Consider the following 18,905-nt stretch of genomic DNA (forward strand, 5'->3'; position numbering starts at 1 on the left):
CAAAAAATAAGAACAAAAAGAAACTTGTATTTTGAAGCATTATGATAAATGGAGGCTATTGCTCATATCTGTTCAAAGTTGAGTCTTGCCAGAAACACAGGCCATCCCAGTCTAGTCCTTGAGATGTGCAGAAAAATATTTTGATAGGAAATTAGTAGCTTTGAAATTTCTGAAATCTAGCCATGCTATGCAAGCATATTCTATAATATTGCCATGGGAATTTCTTTTTCATTTAATGTGTTGCTTTGATATTGGCTTTAACAGAAGCAGAAAGACAAAGTGGATATTCTTGAATATTAAGTAGAGTTCTAATATGTGCTGAGTCAAAAATGGAAAAAACCCCAACAGGTAAAGGCAAACATCTTAAAAATCAGTATAATCTGTACTTTTTAAAACACACAGCCATAATGTCTAACAGCCTTCTTTCTCAGCTCCTCAAAATCAAACCAGAACTCCCATCCCATGAAAGTCGCTAATTGGCTCCAGTGATCTTACCTTATCAAAGCATATCACTGCCATGTTTGGAGATTAAAAAAAGAAAAAAAAAGTTTTACCAGTTTAATCCAGCATAGTAAGACTGAACACAGTTTTTTAGTCCTTACTTTCAAAATATTTTGGGTTTCATTCCACTTATTTGTCCATTCCTTGGTTAACTCTTGAACCTAAAAAGAAAAATATAGATATGTGAGCACTTCATAAAGTTTATAATTTTCTTCTAAATAATTTCCAAATTCTAATATCTCATGGAAAGATGTACTATAATTTTTTAAATGAGACAGCAACTTTTACCCCTGAAAGAACCATCACCAAAGATAAATCAAAAAAGCTGATTTCATGCTAAAACCTATATTATGGCCAAGGAAAGAACAGACAGAAATTTGTTAATTTGCCTAGAATTTCACAACAGCCTTTTTCATGGTGAACTTAAATAAAAGCTGCTCCCTTGGATTATTTACCAAAATTACAAGTTCGAGGATAATAACGTCCCATTAAATGGGTTAATTTTTCATGATTATCCTTTAGGTCCTAAAAAATAGTAATTTATTTTTATTTCTAATTAGATGTGATTAAATCACCTTGGATGCTATAGTTTTCCTTTAGGAGATAATTTGCTGTTGTAGCTAATTAATAGAGCTTATAAATCTCATTCTATCTTTGGTTTTTAAAAGGTGGTTCTTTAATTGACTCTTTTAGTAAAAGCAAAAATCTTTTGATAAAAATCACTTCTTTCCAGTTGGCTCTGACTGAGGGGAGAAAATATGCTCAACTGTTGAACACAGCACAGTTGGAAACTGCTTCTCAAAGTTCATGGAAATATTTTGTTAGTTCCCTAAAACTTTTTAAATGATCCTAGCAATTAATTCATTAGGAAACAAAAAGTGATAACTGAGAGGTAGAAAAAATATGAATGAAAAATGTGTTTTGTGGAAAGGAAGAGACCAAGGTCTACAAGAGAGTAGCTTCAGAAACGGGAGAACTCATCCTTCCCAAGCCTTTTCCTTTCGCCATCTTTATCATTCCTGCCACCTCCTCGCTCCTAGCAGCAGACACCCTCCCATTAAAGCTACCTGGTCTCCGCAGGAACTTTCCCTATTTAATCAGAACAAAATGAGTGCACAAAATACATCTACTTGTACTCTCACTGCTAAGATAAAGTAACTTTCTATGTGCCCCTAAGATAGCAACTGGAAAGGGTATTAATGAAAAATATTATCAGTTATTGACAAGTATCGGCAGTGATGGTTTATCCAAGAGGAAAACCGAAATATATCTCACTCACCTATAATCAATCATTCAGGGGTCCTCAATTTACCTCAAATAAGACTGTGGGACTTGTAAGTTAACTCAAAAAAAAATATTAATAATAATAATGTCACTTCTTTTACTAGTTATAGTGCCAAAATCTATCACCTTCTAGATGAAAAACAAAGGAAATAGGACTGGAAGAGCCTCCCTAACTCTGTGTTTTGCTTGTTTGCTTGGTGTTGTCTTTGGGTTTATTTGGAGATGGAGTCTCATTCTGTTGCCTGGGTTGGAGGACAGTGGCCTAATCATGGCTCACTGTGCAGCCTCTACCTCTCAGGGTTCGAGTGATCCTTCCACCTCAGCCTCCTGAGGAGCTGGGACTACAGGTGCACACGACCACACCCAGATCATTTTTGTATTTTTGTAATGAGGAGGCCTCATCAGCCACCCAGGCTGATCTTGAACTCCTGGGCTCAAGCGATCCTCCTGCCTCCACCTCCCAAGATGCTGAGATAACAGTCGTAAGCCACTGCACCCAGCCTGCTTGTTTTCACTGGTTTGGTAAAACCGTCCTGATTTATCTTAAACCAGTTCTACACTCCAGGCCTTCATTTCATCACTTGAGTGATACCGACCATACAGACTCCTGACAGCAATAAGTCATGAGGCTCTCCTGGCTTTGTGTTTTGAAAAAGCTTTCAGGGGGCCCACCACAGTGTCTCATTCCTGTAATCCCAGGATTCTGAGAGGCCGAGGGGCAGACCACGAGGTCAGGAGATCAAGACCATCCTGGCCAACATGGTGAAACCTCATCTCTACCAAAAATACAAAAATTAGCTGGAAATGGTGGCATGCGCCTATTGTCAGCTACTTGGGAGGCCGAGACAGGAAAATTGCTTGAACCCAGGAGGCAAAGATTACAGTGAGCCGAGATCCTGCCACTGCATTCCAGCCTGGTGACAGAGCAAGACTCTGTCTAAAAAAAAAAGGTTTCAGAGAAGGATTATTCTTATGCCTTCTCCCCCTCCAGAAGGGGAAAAGCCTGGTGTGTTGAATTTACTAATCTATACTCATCAGTTAACAGGCTGTCACTGGCAATTTACGTGAGAACACAAAGTATCCAACAATAAATGGCCCTGCATTTCACCAACAGATAGGTTTCTCATTGAGGAAATGTGAGCAAATCAATCCTTTCTGAATTCAAACAATTCTAGCTTAGAAAAAGTAAGTATGTCTTTGATTTATTTTATTTATATTTAAATGAAATAATAACCACTTAAAACATTAATTAAAAAATGCAAACGTGCTACTTCTAACAGATGACATTTATATGCAAGCAAATTGCAAACAATTAAAATGGGTCAGCAAAAACACTAGATGATAATTTTGAAAATGTTAGAAACAAGATAGGCATTTCTGTCACAGCATGTATAATACATTCAAATTAATATGTTTATTGGTTTCATTAACTTACTTTGTATTCATGAAAACTGTTGTTAAGAAATAATTTCAGACTATATCCAAATACAGTTTAAATTGCAGAACTCCAGATTCGAATTTGAAGCACTAATACATAAAATTTCATTTAAAAATAAGGATTAAGAAATTAATGTATTTACTGTTATTATCCGGTAATATACTAACAGTATTAATCAGCATAATTATCCTAGATATGTCAGCAAGTTCCTAACTACACCCCAGTTTTTATCTTCCATATTGTGTATTCTTGAAAAAGCTTTTACCAACAGAATCCAATTTTCTTTTTCAATCTGTTTTAACCATTCAGCACCATGAACAGAATCAACTCCAAAAATTGCTCGAATGTCTGTTTCTCTTTTCACAGAAGTTTAAAAAAAATAAAGTATGAAAGCAGGTCAGCCATAAAACTGGTTTCTCAAAGGCAGGAGCACACACATTGGCTTCAGCCAGTAACAGCTCCAGAGCTCTTCTCTTTCTGGTTACTCAGTGTCACCCTCTCCCATCTCAAATCTCATCTAGCTTCACGGAAACTAAGCACCTAACAAGAGTAATCAGATTCCTCAGGTGCCACTCTTCCCACTGGAAACAACAAAAAGCTGAAGGGTGGTCACTGTGAGGCCATGGGGACCACCACTGTTTCAGGAAAACACAGCCTCGCTCCAGTCAACTCCGATGACCTGAGCAGCCTCACTGCTTTGAAGGATCTGCATGTCCATTTAACTGCAACTAACCGTGCGCCAGACAAATCCCATTTATTTAACTGCAGAGAACGTGCTGCAATACATAAAAAGTCATCTATTATGCTTCTTTCAAAATGACTGCCAAGGAGGGAGGAGGCTAAGTGCAGTAAAGAAGAAGAAGGCATCTCAAATGAGTCCGAAAAAAGCATGCACTTAAAATAATAGTAAAAGACACTATTTTAACAAATAAGTCAAAGTATCACTTACTCTTGCTTCATTCTGCTGCAGTTTTTCCTCCATACTTAAAGCTGTGGGGGAGTCTAAGAGGGCAATCTACAATATAAACCATAAAGAAATCAGCAATTAATAAACAGCAATTATCCAGGAGATTTTTTTCCTGAATAGAGTAAATTATCCAAAATTTCACAGCAACTACTAAAAGTAAAAAGTAATGTCCTACACCCTGCCAAAAAGCGTTGATTATCACCAAGTCTTTATTTCATGGGATACATCTCATAAGATTCAAAACCATGGCATCCCAGTAAACCTACATTGGCAATACAAATCAGCAAAGGAAAAGATGTAACATACTGACATTTTACCAAAATCAAACACAATCTAAATCCCGAGACCTTAAGAATTCATCTGTTTTAATATGTACAGAGTACAACATTCAAAAGGGGTGATGCCTAAGTCTTGCTCAACCGCAGGCATCCGATATTTGTCCTTGTTGATATATGAAAATGAAACGCATTTATTTTCACTGCTGATGGTACACCCCATATGGCGTGGCTACATGACAGTCTCTAGATCAACTTCCTTATCCCTGTCGAAGAAGTGTAAAGATTGATGTGAGAATGATAAATACCAAAATCAGTTTAGAACCGAGCAGGACAAGCAGACAGAGACAGGAGAGGGAAACAGAGCAAGGATGGGGCCTCAACTGCACTCGCAACATGTGACTCCCTGACCTGAGTGGCAGGGACACTGCTTCATATTCTGCCTCCTTTTCTCATGGCCTAAGAGATCCCTAGGAAGAAAAAAGACAGAGAGTATCCCTCCCACCCACCCACGGGCAATCACTTTTTCCCAATTTGGTTGTGTAAACTTACAGTTAGTCTGGTCATATGCAAGCATGTTTTTGTTGTGTTTTTAAATATAAGTGGGATAAAAACACTGTTCTGGATATTGCCTTTTTAACTGAACAATATATCTTGGAGAAAATTCAGTAAAAATAAAACTGCTTCATTCTTTTTAACAATTCCAATTCCATTACACAATATTTCACTGTATAGATGTTCTATGATTTGTGTTAGTGCTCTCCTATTAACATTAATGTATTTTTCTTAATCTTTTAGGAGGACTATCGTTATGCCCATTGCCTACAGTATACATGGCTCTATCAATAGAATAAATTCCTAGGGAAGAATTTGTGAGTCATCTATATGTATGGTTTTTATTTTTTATAATTGCCAAATTGTCCTCCCCAGATATGGCAGCATTTATTTAAAGACCTATTTACTTTTCAATTTCTCATCAAACAAAAACCCCCACAAGGTGGTCTTCTTAGGCACAGTTAAACTTTGAAACTACAAAGACTACTGTGGGCCACACCTGGCATCTGTGTACTGAACAGAAAGCTGAGCCGGCCAGAAGGGAGCATAGGTGTTCATCTTGGTGGGCAAGGTCTTTGTGACACACTGTGCAGTAGTCCTCACAGATGTCCCTGAGCTATTGTTTTTGGCCTTCCTGAGTAACCATTCATATGTGAGGGGTCAAGATTCACATGCTCATCTGTGAGACCCACCCCTGGTTAGAAGCCCATGCCTGCAGGACCCAGTATCTCTTTTAAAAATGCCATAGGCACATCTTCCAGGGTCCCCACAAGGGATACACCCTTTTACAAGAGTCACTGCCCTCCAGGAAACCCAAAGCTACGGTTTCTCAGCAGAAGTTAACAGTATATAGGTAGTTCATCCTAATCCAGATGTAATTCTCCAATTAGGGGTCATTTTCATCATTAGAAATGTTGCCTAGTTAGACAGGTGTCATCCCACTTTTATCTGATTTGCATAGAATGAAGCCAGAAAGTTAACCCAAGGTCAAACCATCCTCAGTGAAGAAAAGGGAGCTTTGTTAGCACATTACTACAATGCATCATTGGATCTAACATGTTGTCTTGCACACAGATGGTACTCAATAAATATGTTTCATTGAAGAAATGAAAGTGGCAGATGTTAGTATTACTGCATTGTTTATATGTGGTTGACAATTTTCAAAACAATTAGAAAGCCCTTTATAACGTGGGTAATTTTACAGAACCCACTGTTGAGACTTTTTATTGACAATCAAAGCTGAAACATTTCTGCCACATTATCGAGTCAGTAGATAATCACTGACTGAATAAAAGCACAAAGACTCATGACCACCAGCCCTTCTGGAACATTATTTTTAAGTACATGTAAAGAACAACCTTCCCAAATCCTTTGAAAACAAATCGTTTATAAAAGTACCACTTTCAATTAAATTATTCTTTGCAAAGTGTGTTTTTAGAAGAAAAACGTTCCGAATCAAATAATATTCAGACTAAGTTCATATGTTGTTAAATCAAGAGTAACACTACCTCAAAAACACTATTGCGAAACTGTAATAATGGCAATTCTACTAACAATGTACACAAGTGCCCCTTGCCTCACCCCCCATCAATATCATCAACATACTGTATGATCAATTTTGCTCTTGCCCAACAGGTGAAAGGACATCCTGCTTTTAAAGAATTTGGAGGTATCATTTACACACAGCTAAATACATAAATCTAAGGTCCACTGCTTGATGTACCCACGAACATGTATACATATACCCATTTAACTATTCTTAAAATCTGCATTTATTATATTTCAGTGACATTGAACATACTTTCATAGGTACAAAAAGCATCTGAAACTCTTTCTTCCTGTGGACTGTGTTCGCATTCTTTGCTCCCTTTCCTGCTGTTTTGTAGTGTTGTCTTACGTTTTCACAGAACCTCTTTTCCTAATAAAGAAGGTAGTCTTGTCTCATGAACAGCGATCTTTTCCCTAGTCTGTACTGATTAGAGCAAATTTTCATTATGTTATGTAAATATGCTAGGTCTTTACTTTTGTCTACATGAGCTTCCACAGAATGAGAAAGAAGAGTTTCCTGTGACAAACATGTGTGGCTCTGTCTCCTGCTATTTCGAACAGTTTTGTTGTTTTTTTCACTTACGAAAGTTGATGTCACATCTGATTTTAATTGTGAGTTGCACCCTCTGTCATGATAAAGTGCTCTTTTTTTGAGCTCACACAATGCTGTTTCTGCACCACTGTCTCTCCTCTTGAATTCACTGGTAAGCCTTTATCCATTCTTAAAAACACCATATAATTTAATTTTACTTTGTGAGCCTATCCGAGATGTGTCTTCTTTAAAAGTTTACACGTAATGATACTTTTATTATTTAAAATTTGTCTTTCACCTCAGCTACAAAAGTGCATGATTCATTCTACTTTCATCTTCCCTTCCTATCATCTTCTTTGCTTCCCATCTCGGGTTGTTTTTCATTTCTGTACCATTTGATTTACTTGTTACCTCCAGATACATTCAAGAGACATGAGGGAGTCAAGAGACATTTTCTCTCTGCCAAATTAAATGCAGAAAGATCTAAAAATATGTTTAAAATATAATAAAAGAGGGCCGGGCGTGGTGGCTCACGCTGTAATCCCAGCACTTTGGGAAGCTGAGGTGGGTGGATCACGAGGTCAAGAGATCGAGACCATCCTGGTCAACATGGTGAAACACCATCTCTACTAAAAATACAAAAAATTAGCTGGGCATGGTGGCGCATGCCTGTAATCCCAGCTACTCAGGAGGCTGAGGCAGGAGAATTGTCTGAACCCAGGAGGCGGAGGTTGCGATGAGCCGAGATCATGCCATTGCACTCCAGTCTGGGTAACAAGAGCGAAACTCCACCTCAAAAAAAAAAAATTTATATTTATTTTATATATATATATACGTATTTTATATATATACGTATATATATATATACGTATATATATATATATATATACGTATATATATATATAAAATAAAAGAGAACACTTGAAAAAAGAAGATATTCAAATATCCAGCTTCATCAATTGCCTGAGAAGTAGAAAGAAAAGTTATTCTGTGATTCTGGTATGCATCCATTAGGATGATTACAATGAAAACTAGACAATACTAAGTGTTGCCAAGATCTGGACCAGCACTTTTATACACTTATGGTGGTCTATTAACTGGCACAACTACTTTTAGAAAATTGCTTGGCAATATCTACTAAAACTGAATATATGCACTCCTTCTCACTCATCAATTCCACTTGTAGACATAAATCTAATGGAAATGTAGCTATATGTTAACTGAAAGACATCTAAAGTCCACAAAGCACGAACAGCCCCAAATAGGAAATCCCTCAAATGCCCATCGAAAGTACAATGGACAAATGAGCTGCAACATGTTTGTATGACGGAAGACAACTTAGCGGTGAGAACAGATGAATCTACTACTACACAAAACAACATGGGTAACTCTCACAAATATAACATTGACTGAAAGAAGTGAGATAAAAGGAGTGAATATTTTTCATTTACATATAGAACAAAAACAGGCAAAAATAAAAACTAACAAGGCCTGTGGAGGTCAGGACAGGGGCTACCCTTGAGAGAAAGGGGAGTAGCTCCTGAAAAGAAGGATTAAGTGGGGGGCTTCCAGGGTACTAGTGTTGGACTGTCTCTTAAGGTAGAAGCAGGTTACATGGGTGAATTTAGCTTATGAAAACTCACTGAACTATATACATATAACTTGCAATTTTTTGGTATATATAATACCTCAATAAAAATTCACATATACAAACTACTACATATATCCACATATCTAAATCTGCATAGAAGAATCAAATACATGTCAAGATCTTTTGCTTTACTAAAATGGTGCTTTAAAGACTGATGCACATGACTCTTTGCAATGGCAAAGACAGAAAATTATTAAAAGTAGAAGCTGATTTTCATTTAGCTGTGCTTAAAAAAATAACCCTCGAAATGAAACTTAGATATGAATAATATTCTCAATGAACCACAGAAATACCTCGAATAGAATATTCTAGGAATAGAGCAATACTCCCAGAAAAATGGATACAGAGATGTTTAATGGGCATTTAAGAACACCTGCTGTTTTTATTAAGCATCACAAATTTAATTAATTTAGGATAAGCCTATATTGTCTCAAAATGATTTATAGCTTCATAGCACAATAAATTATTTTAAATTGAATTCGCATTTTATTGTAATACATTATGTATCAAAAATTTTATCTGCAATGTGTTCTAATATAGACTTAACTGTCTTTTCCATCCTCATCCCCAAAATTACAGCAACAAAAATACTCCCTAAATACAGCAGTGGTAATAGGTCATAAAAGGAACAGGAGAAAAGATTATAAAATATAAGGCAACTATATGGCATACCAAAACCTCTGAAGACATTTTTCAGAGAGAAAATGTAAAGTTTTAATAAATTAAAGGTTTTCTGTCTATGTAAGGTTTCTTCCAATGAGTTCCTCAGTTTAGTTTAAAAAAGATCTTTCTTTTTGCCTGCATTCTTTCAACCTAATAAAAAGTTAAGAACAAGAAGCTGCACCTAGAATTTTCCAAATGCTTTCCTTCACATGTAGTAATTTGAGTGATCCAATCAAATCACCATTAAATTCTTACTTTATATAAACAATGTTTAAAAAACATTGAACAAGATTCCAACCTGTAGTCCCAGAACTTTACGGAGGCCGAGGCAGGCAGATCACTTGAGGTCAAAAGTTCCAGACCAGCCTGGCCCACATGGTGAAATCCTGTCTCTACTAAAAATACAAAAAAATTAGCCAGGCATGATGGTAGGCACCTGTAATCCCAGCTACTCAAGAGGCTGAGGCATGAGAATTACTTTAATTCGGGAGATGGAGGTTGCAGTAAGCCAAGATTACATCACTGCACTCCAGCCTGGGCAACAGAGTGAGACTCCATCTCAAAAACAAAAAAGAAAGAAAAGAAAAAGATTCCAATAACAAGGTGTATAAATAAAAATGACTATTGTGGTTCATGTTCATGTTATAAGGGTCACATGGAGCTGGACTCTTCATTCTGACAACTTCCTTTCATACAAGGGAGGCTCCATACCATCAAATAAAATGCATCTGGAGATACATATATATATTTTAATTAGTGGAGATATTTTTAAGCACAGTGAACAATTCCTTTTCAACTGCTGTCTGCCATCCTGTGGGAAAGAACTGCCAGGTACATTTCAGGACATGGGAAATTCAGTGAGGTTTTCATTCCATCAATATTTTCAAAACATTTATGGGATGTCAAGAGCTTCAAGTGCCACATAATCCTACATGGAAAGCACTGCTCCAGAGGGACCACTTAGCACATAGAGAAAAGTATTTCTTTTCATGATATACTTGACACATCCATTCATGAGTTAATAAAACAGGGTAACTCCAGTCTAATTTCAACATTTTAAAAAGTTATCCTTCATTTTCTTTCACAGGTTGTCTTTCTTCATGGCAATATCTAAGCCTACTAGATGGTTCCACCATTTATCACAGAATGTAACTCTGTACGTACACAATGCAGACAATCAGGAAGCTTACTGAGAAAATCACAAAGACAAGGAATCCTCACTAGAGTCCCAACAGATTCTAAAATGAGGCCATTTCAACAATGAAGCGAGGGACTCGGGCCGCATCTCAGCCAGGTTACATGCATCCCTGAGCCATCAGAGCCACCTCTCTAATAGGTGACATGATACAGTCATTCAGAAAGGTGTTCACACAGTCTTTTATTCTGTTAAAACACATTTTGAAGTCATAAAATACATGGGTGAAATTTTAAATACTACTCTAAGCATATCAATTTCTTCCCACTTAAAGAGATTATGCCATTAATCCTATTGCATACTAAATTTTCCAGCCATAATTGATAACTATTAGTTAATCATTTCAGGTTTAGTGGATAAAATCTTACACAGTAGCCCATAATGAATGCAAAGGCCACGAAGAGGTTGATGTAAACCAGGGACTGGCCAACGCATTCAAAGCTCTACTCAGCACTTATTTACTCAAATCAATAGCATGAGTGAGAAAATTGTCTCATTAAGATCTAGAAATAGATGCCATTACTCAAAGAAAATTATCCATAAATCTAAGAAAGACCCAACCTGATTCCCTTGAGCAAGCAGTGTTTTCAGTCTGGCTATTTCAGCTCGCAGCTCACGGATAAGTTTGACGTTGGCGTCCTCATTAATGGTAGGCTTGTTGATGATGTTTTTGGCTCTATTTGCATAGCGAAGAGTACTTAGGGTTTCTCCATAATTGACATCAGCAGGTGAAATGGCTGTGAAGAATGTATTCAAAAAATAATTTATCCAGCACTCCATGTTTCATTTAGCACAAAGTTGGTTGGTAATTTAAAAGTCAGATTAACCCCAGGTCATTGGATAGACTAAATATTCATTGCCACAGTAATGAATATGAAAAATTATCTAAGATTTCTAGGAAAGAGTGCTCACAATACAAAATGAAATGTCATTTTGCTCTTCTTGAATCTAGAATCAACCACCTAACCAAGTTTAAAATGAGATATGAGACATTCCCCTGTAGTTAGGTAGTTTTCCCTGCTAAAAATGTAAGGTTTCGAGACTATTTGTCATCTCATCATTAAGTGGGAATTCAAACACTTTTAAAAGTTCTGGCAAAGTCTACCATCTGGAAAAAAAAAACAAATAAAAAGAATACAATAAGTTTTGAAAACAGTCACTAAATCACTCTATTCTCTTCTTCTTAAAGCTTTGGTTAATCTTACCCACCTCCACCACTACCACCCAACTTTAAGGCTTAAGTGACTATACAAATGCATGGAGGTGTACAACACAGGGTAGATCCTGTTCCTCCATAGTTAACACACGGCATGGGGCGTGGGAAGGACACGAAGAGAGGGGAAGGGAAGAGGAGAGACGGGAAGAGGAAAGGGAAAGTGGAGTCAGAAGGGAAACAAGTTCTGACTTCTCCCAAACAATTTTCTTCCCTTTCTATACTTTTTCTCCATTCTGCTTCTTTCAGTTAATTGGCTGAAATATAGAAATAAAGTACATTACTGTTATCATTATTTGTTATATGCATTGGGTTTTTCCCCCTCCCAATTCTTCATTTTAAATTCCCCATTTATTGCCTTAAATAAAAAAACAAAATTGGGTTATTTTTACTTCATGTTCCTGTGATTTTCTCCTATGAGGTAGTGAAGTTCAAAGTTTCTACCTTGTACTTCAAACAAAGAAAAGCTGAAAAGTCTTCCTGCATGTTATCACAGCTTCCAAAATATGGCAAGGTGATACAACAGTTAATAACAGGATACTATAGCCCGGATCACAGCAGGATCACAGTAGGTGATTTTCTTCAAGATAGAAAAACTATTACTTTTTTAAGATGTAAATGGTGCTGTTTCCTATAAGACACTTTAAACTTAAATATTTACAGTTACTTCACAGAAAATTTTGTATACTTGGAGAAGTAAATTAAAACTCTTACTGGCAATCATGATAGTTTTAGAGTTTCCTCCAAGGCTATCTTTTAACAACCAAGTCAATACAGAATCCCTGTAAGGCACAAAAACTTGCTTCTTCTTTGCAAGAGGGTTTGCTGCATCCTGAGATAAATCAGCTATAAAAAGAAAGAAAAAGAGGACAATTAGTAAAACCTTTTTCCTCTCATTTTGCTTCTAAAACCTTAAGGATAGACCTCAGTAGGCAACACAAATATTACACATAAAGAAAAAGAGGAGGAAAAAGAGGAGGCAGCCGTCGGGTGTAAGCATACCTAAGGCAGAAATGACATTCCCCAGAGTCACGAGGGACTTGTTAATATTTCCCCCTTCCTTTAGCCTAACCCCGGTGGCTCCGGTGGCATCTGCACGCTCACTTCCGGCAAGATCAACCAAGTGGATCTTGCTCACGGTTTCACATGGCATTTCAGAATCAAATTTAGCCTGTGGTAAAACAAAAAAAATAAAATTGAAGAGGTGCAAAGGGCCCTGATGTTATTGATGATACAAATTCTAATTATTTTCCACTCCTCACTGAGATCTCTCGGGGTAAGCGTTTTTCAATTGTGTTGTTTTATTGGCCTTCGTACTGATTATAGAAACTTCTCAGATTTAATCCAATGCAACAGAAGTTACTGTATATGATTCTTAAACTTTCTGAAGAATCATTCCATTCTCAACAAAGCCCTGCTGAATCAGGTTGTGGCAGAACAGGAAGCCAGGCACTGAGTGGCACTCAGCAGAGAAGTATCAGTAAGCAAATAATGACTTTCATTCTCATCTAGAATCCCAGCCTTCCAGGAGCAAAAGCTCTCCAAAATATGATCAACGTCGACAAGTACAGAAAAGAGCATTCAACCATTATCGGACATTAAAACATCTTGTTTTACAAATTAATTTTTTAATGTAAAATTTAAATACTATATTCCTTGTTTCTGAATTCTACCAAAATTTTATATTCTCAAAGACTTCTGATCTATGTGTTACATTTTGAACCAAAATGTCCCTCCCAAATTACCATATTTTTATAGAAATTAAAACCTTAGAGATGAGAAATGGTGGCCAGGCACAGCAGCTTATGCCTGTGATCCCAGCACTTTGGGAGGTGAAGGTGGGAGGATCGCTTGAGTCCAGGACCAGGCTGGGCAACATAGTGAGACGCCATCTCTACAAAAACTTGAAAAATAAAATTAGCTGGACATGGTGTTGTGCATCCGTAGTCCCAGCTCCCTGGAAGGCTGAGGTAGGAGGGTCTCTTGAGCCCAGAAGGTCAAGGCTGCAGTGAGCCGTGATCATACCACTGTACTCCAGCCTGGGCAACAGAGCTAAAACATGTCACACACACACACACACACACACACACACACACACACACGAAAAACAAAGACCAAATTAGAGATGGTCATATGCTAATCAGGCACTAACCAGAAAGCCGGAGAAAACCCAATCATCTGGAGTAAATCCAAAAGAAAGGCCTAATAGATTAGGATGTGAGAATTTAAGGAGAGTTGTTCTGACTGGCCTTAGAGAATTCATTTTCTTGCTCTTGATCTCCCGCATTAATAAAATACGGCCTCTTTGTATCCAGTGTGTCCAACTGTTAACACAGATGAGGCCCTCCCCAAGTTACTAGCATATGCTTAGGCCTTGACAGAACCCTACATTTTTCCATTCATCTGTTCTACTGGCCTCAGTGTTAAAATATTTATCCTCAGTAACTTCCACATATGTTCAAGATGCTCTCCACCTCTTGATCATAATGAATTCTTACATTAGTACTTATAAATATTCGCTACCCTTTAATATTATTCTAATAATCATAATCAACACTGAGGTGAGAGCCATGGAGTGGTAATGCACTTCGCTGAGTTACTCACCTTGGCTTCCAGCTGGTCTGATTGGCAATCCATTATTTCCCACAGAGTTTGCAACAATGAAAACTTTTGCTTAATTAAGCACAGAGCAAGTTGTTTTAAGTCTAGAACAGGGTGGAAGTCTGCTAAGTATTTCTTAAGGGTACACATCAGGATATTTCAAATTACTGTGATTGTAACCACAGAGAAACTCAGCGCACAGCACATGTTCAACTCTAATTAACAAGAAAATGACAGTCAGTCACCTTTACCTGCTGCTGCTCCTGGTTCAACAATGATCAGTCCTCAGCTGGTGCTAATCAGCAACTAAAGACCTCAGGGATGGAGCCAGCCAGGCCCGCAGCTGCCCTTACCTGAGTGAACTTGATGGTGAAGATGGCATGAGATCTGCTACTGACGTCATTCATCCCAGTCGCTGCGGTGGTCCGGTTGATATTGCCTGCATCCATAAGCTCTTCTACGTCACCATAATTCTGTACTAAATGTTTGGATAAATCTGAAAACAAAATGGAAGGGGTGAAAAAAATCTCCCTAATATATAGGAAATGGAATACAAAGTTACCCTCTATGAAATAATACACAACTCCAAAATGTGCTGACCTGTCTGAAGACCTCACTTGTCTCTCTAGGGTGGTGGTACATAACACAGACCTGGGAGCTAGGTGGCTGGGGTCGAATCCCAGCTCTGCTGCTTACTAGTCATTACATAGTTATGGACTTACGCACTGACACAGTCATGGACAAGCTGCTTTGCTTCACTGTGCCTCAGTTACCTCATGTGATCATGTGTTCCTACTACATAGGGCCACAGTCCCCACCTTTTTGGCATCAGAGATCGGTTTCATGGAAGGCCGTTTTTCCATGGATGGGGGGTGGGTGGAACAGATCAGGGATGAAATTGTTCCATACGTCAGATCATCAGGCATTAGTTTTATTCTCATAAGAAGCACACAACCTACATCCCTCATAAGTGTGGTTCAGAATAGGGTTCGCGCTCCTATGAGAATCTAATGCCGCCACTGATCCGATAGGAGGCGGAGCTCAGGCAGTAACGCTCGCTCACTGGCCGTTCACCTACTGTGCAGCCCACTTCCCAACAGGCCATACCACCAGTCTGCGGCCCAGGGGTTAGGGGCCTCTGACATAAGGTATTTAAGATAAAGGTTAGCTATTACATTATCATCAACCTCATTAGCATTAGTTATAGCACAAAGAAGACAAATGTAAAAGCACGGCTTTCATGCAAAACCCAAAAGCATTTTTTAAATCATTTAAAAACTGTTTTATTAACCTTTTTAGAACATTTATACGATTCTAAAGTCAAAGGCTACAGAGTTACACTGTGTAAAGGGTCCCCATCCCCATGCTAGAGCTCCCTACTTCCCCTTCTGTCAGGCAACCAAATGTTACACACCCTTCTAGAAATAACCTATACATATACAAGCAATCATATTTATATATAACTATCTCTTCCCCCTTACATACAAATGGTAGCATTCTCTAAATATTAGTTTGCAACCTGCTTTTAAATGTAATAATACATTAAAGAACATTTTGTATCAGGTAAGGTGTTTCCTCATTCACTTTTAAGGCTGCAGGGGATTGGATCATACGCATGTACCATGACCAATTTAACCATGGAAACTACAAGAGTTGTTTATATTTTATTTCCAATTATGAGTAATGCTGCTACAAATAATCTTGCACGGAAGTCTTTTCAAATGTCTGTGAATGTTTATACAGAAAAAATTCTTAGAGGTAGAATTTCTAGACAAATAGGTAGTTGAAATTTTGATAACTATTGTAAAATTGTTCTCTATATAGAGCAATTTACACCCAGCAGTAGCAAGGTATAAGAGTGATTGCCTCTCAACACCCTCCACAATATTGTCTTACCAGGATTATTTATATATGCCAAAGATGAATGACAAATGTTACCTCCATGTATTTTTATTTTGCTTCTCTTAGTAGGAGTAAGGCTAAGCATTCCTTCCTGCATTTAAAAATTATGAGTATTTCTATTTCTATGAACAGCCTAGTCATATTCTCTGTTCATGTTTCTGCTTTGGTGTTGAGTCTGGCCTTACTGATTTATAGGAGCTCTTTACATACTAGGAAAATTAGTCCTTTCTCTAAAACTTGAATTCAAAATATTTTTCCTATTTTGTAATTAAGTTTTTTTACTTTGCTAACAGTGTTTCTGCCAAGCATGGTGCTTTATTTTGCTATTCTTTGTTTAGCCATTTCAAATTTACATAGTTTATTTCATGGTTTCTGAATTTTAAGTCAAGTTTTTAAAAGCCTTCTTTCCTATAGGTTTCTGGAAAAAAGTTAACCACGGATTTTTATAGTCATTTTATTATTTAATGTTTGATGCTTGAAATCTTCAATCTAGTTACCATTTATCCTGGTGTAAAATTGAGTTGTGGTACCAATTTACTTTTTTTTCCTCCAGACAGTTTAATAATTCCTCCAATAATTTCCCTAATGTTTGAATAGCACATTAATTATAAACTAAATTCCCCTAAGTATCTAGGTCAGATTCTGGAAGTCTGCCCTGTTTTGTTATTCTGTCTCTTCATATACCAGCTTTATATGTTTTAACATATGGTAAGACACTTACCAGAAAACATGAAGGCATGAGTTAGGCTAAAAACTCTTAAAAGTAATAGCTATACCACAGGCCATAGTACGACTACATATTGGCACACCCTGCTTTGCTTTGGGCATAAAAGGCAAAAGTTTAAGTGGAAATTTATTAAAATACAGTTGGGGTCCTGTTGGTATATCTGTTATCTCCCAGAAAAGGAAGACAATCAAAACCAGAAAGAACTTTAAACCTGTGACCAGTTCTGTCCCGCATCCACAGGGACACAAATGAAGAACATGAAAGCGTGTCTCTATGTATGATTCCTGCAGGCCAACCATGCTGAGATGCCTTATACAGAGGAGCAAAGATCAGCTTCATTACAAGGACAGCTTTAAATCCAGCCGACTCTTAAATAACCAGCAAAGGCCAGTCCTGCACTCATCATTGCTGGTAGCACTCCTCACAAATGACTGTGCCAGAACTAGCATATCACAGCACAAATGCTGAAACCCACAGGAAATTCTCCAAATGCACTTCTTAACAGGCAAAGGTTCAGAATATCTTTACTGTCATGTATCACCTTGAGGGTCATTAAAAATACACCGCAAAAATGCAATGCCATTTAAAGAGACAGACTGCGGGTTTGCTTATCTTGCCTTACATTTGGAAAAGAAAATTCCAGAGATTTCTTAAAGACAGAGGAAATCTATTGGCAAGCCTCATAAAATCAACAGATGCCCAGTGAAGCATAAATTCACTAACGGAACATCATGTAGTGACAGTTCATGTCATTTTTACTATAATAAAATCCCAAAATTAAAGAAATTTTTAAAGGCTTACCATTATGCTATATTTGTTCTTTGAAAGCGTTATTTTTACATAGATCCCAAAAAGAATATGGCTGTGAAATACCCACTCTTACCCTCAACGTAGGGGCCTTCTTTGGGATGCTCACGGACTCTCAAATTGAATGTTTTAGATGATTTCCGCCGAAGTAGATCTCTCACATGTTCATTATAAATTTCTAAGTAGCTAAAAGTTTTAAAAAAAATTGAATTCAGAAAAAATTATTTCAGATATTAATGTCAGTAACAACACATAACAGCAGCAACATGCTAACATAAATGGTGACAACAGCAGTTACCATTTATGAGTGGTGACTACGTATGAGGTACAGAGTCCTCACTTAAGGTCATTGACAGGTTCTTGGAAAGTGTAACTTTTAGGGAAAGGACATACAGTGGGTCCTCAAATAACACCACTTCCTTCAACGTCATGTTACTATAATGTTGATGAGAAAAAGAACTGGTTTTATTACATGTTGTTTCGCTTAAAGTCACAATTTCCAAGAAAGTATCAAGAAGCAACATTAGGCCAGGCATGGTGGCTCATGATTGTAATCCTACCATTTTCGGGGTGGGGGGGTGCCAAGGCAGATGGTCACTTAAGGTCATGAGTTTGAGACCAGCCTGACCAATATGGTGAAACTCCGTCTCTACAAAAAATAACAAAAATTATCCTGGCATGGTAGTGGGCGCCTGTAATCCCCGTTACTTGGGAGACTGAGGTAGGAGAATCACTTGATCCTGGGAGATGGAGGTTGTGGTGAGCCAAGAGCATGCCACTGCACTCCAGGCTGGGCAACAGAGTGAGACTCTGGCTAAAAAAAAAAAAAAAAAAAAAGGCAACATTAAGTGAGGACTTACTGTATCATGCTAAGCACTTGATGCGGATTATTTCATTGAATCCCTACAATGACCAAGAGGTAGGTACCACTACTATCCTCATTTTATAGGTTAGGCAAGGGAGGTTTAGTGTGACTTAAATAACTTGTCCAACACTATACAGCAGTCAGGGAGGTGTAAAAACCCTATATTGCCATGTCTGCCTTT

General features: G+C 37.6%; 1 protein-coding gene across 28 annotated transcripts in view; it reads right to left on the reverse strand.

Moving 5' to 3' along the window:
• Positions 1 to 18,905, reverse strand: part of KIF16B (kinesin family member 16B) — a 295,534-nt gene that overhangs the window by 216,754 nt on the left and 59,875 nt on the right. For 26 of the 28 annotated variants that reach the window (XM_008995790.4, XM_078371414.1, XM_003732816.5 and 23 more), the window contains 7 exons: positions 17,936 to 18,045; positions 14,777 to 14,919; positions 12,825 to 12,993; positions 12,537 to 12,668; positions 11,171 to 11,346; positions 4,173 to 4,238; positions 603 to 662 (listed from right to left, as the gene is read on the reverse strand). In XM_008995790.4, coding sequence (XP_008994038.1) covers positions 603 to 662; positions 4,173 to 4,238; positions 11,171 to 11,346; positions 12,537 to 12,668; positions 12,825 to 12,993; positions 14,777 to 14,919; positions 17,936 to 18,045 — 856 coding nt within the window. Of the gene's footprint in view, positions 1 to 602; positions 663 to 4,172; positions 4,239 to 11,170; positions 11,347 to 12,536; positions 12,669 to 12,824; positions 12,994 to 14,776; positions 14,921 to 17,935; positions 18,046 to 18,905 lie in introns of those variants that run through there. The other 2 variants (XM_078371412.1, XM_078371411.1) reach the window with 2 other exon arrangements.

This window comes from Callithrix jacchus, chromosome 5, assembly GCF_049354715.1.
Source record: "Callithrix jacchus isolate 240 chromosome 5, calJac240_pri, whole genome shotgun sequence".
Lineage (NCBI taxonomy): Eukaryota > Metazoa > Chordata > Mammalia > Primates > Cebidae > Callithrix > Callithrix jacchus.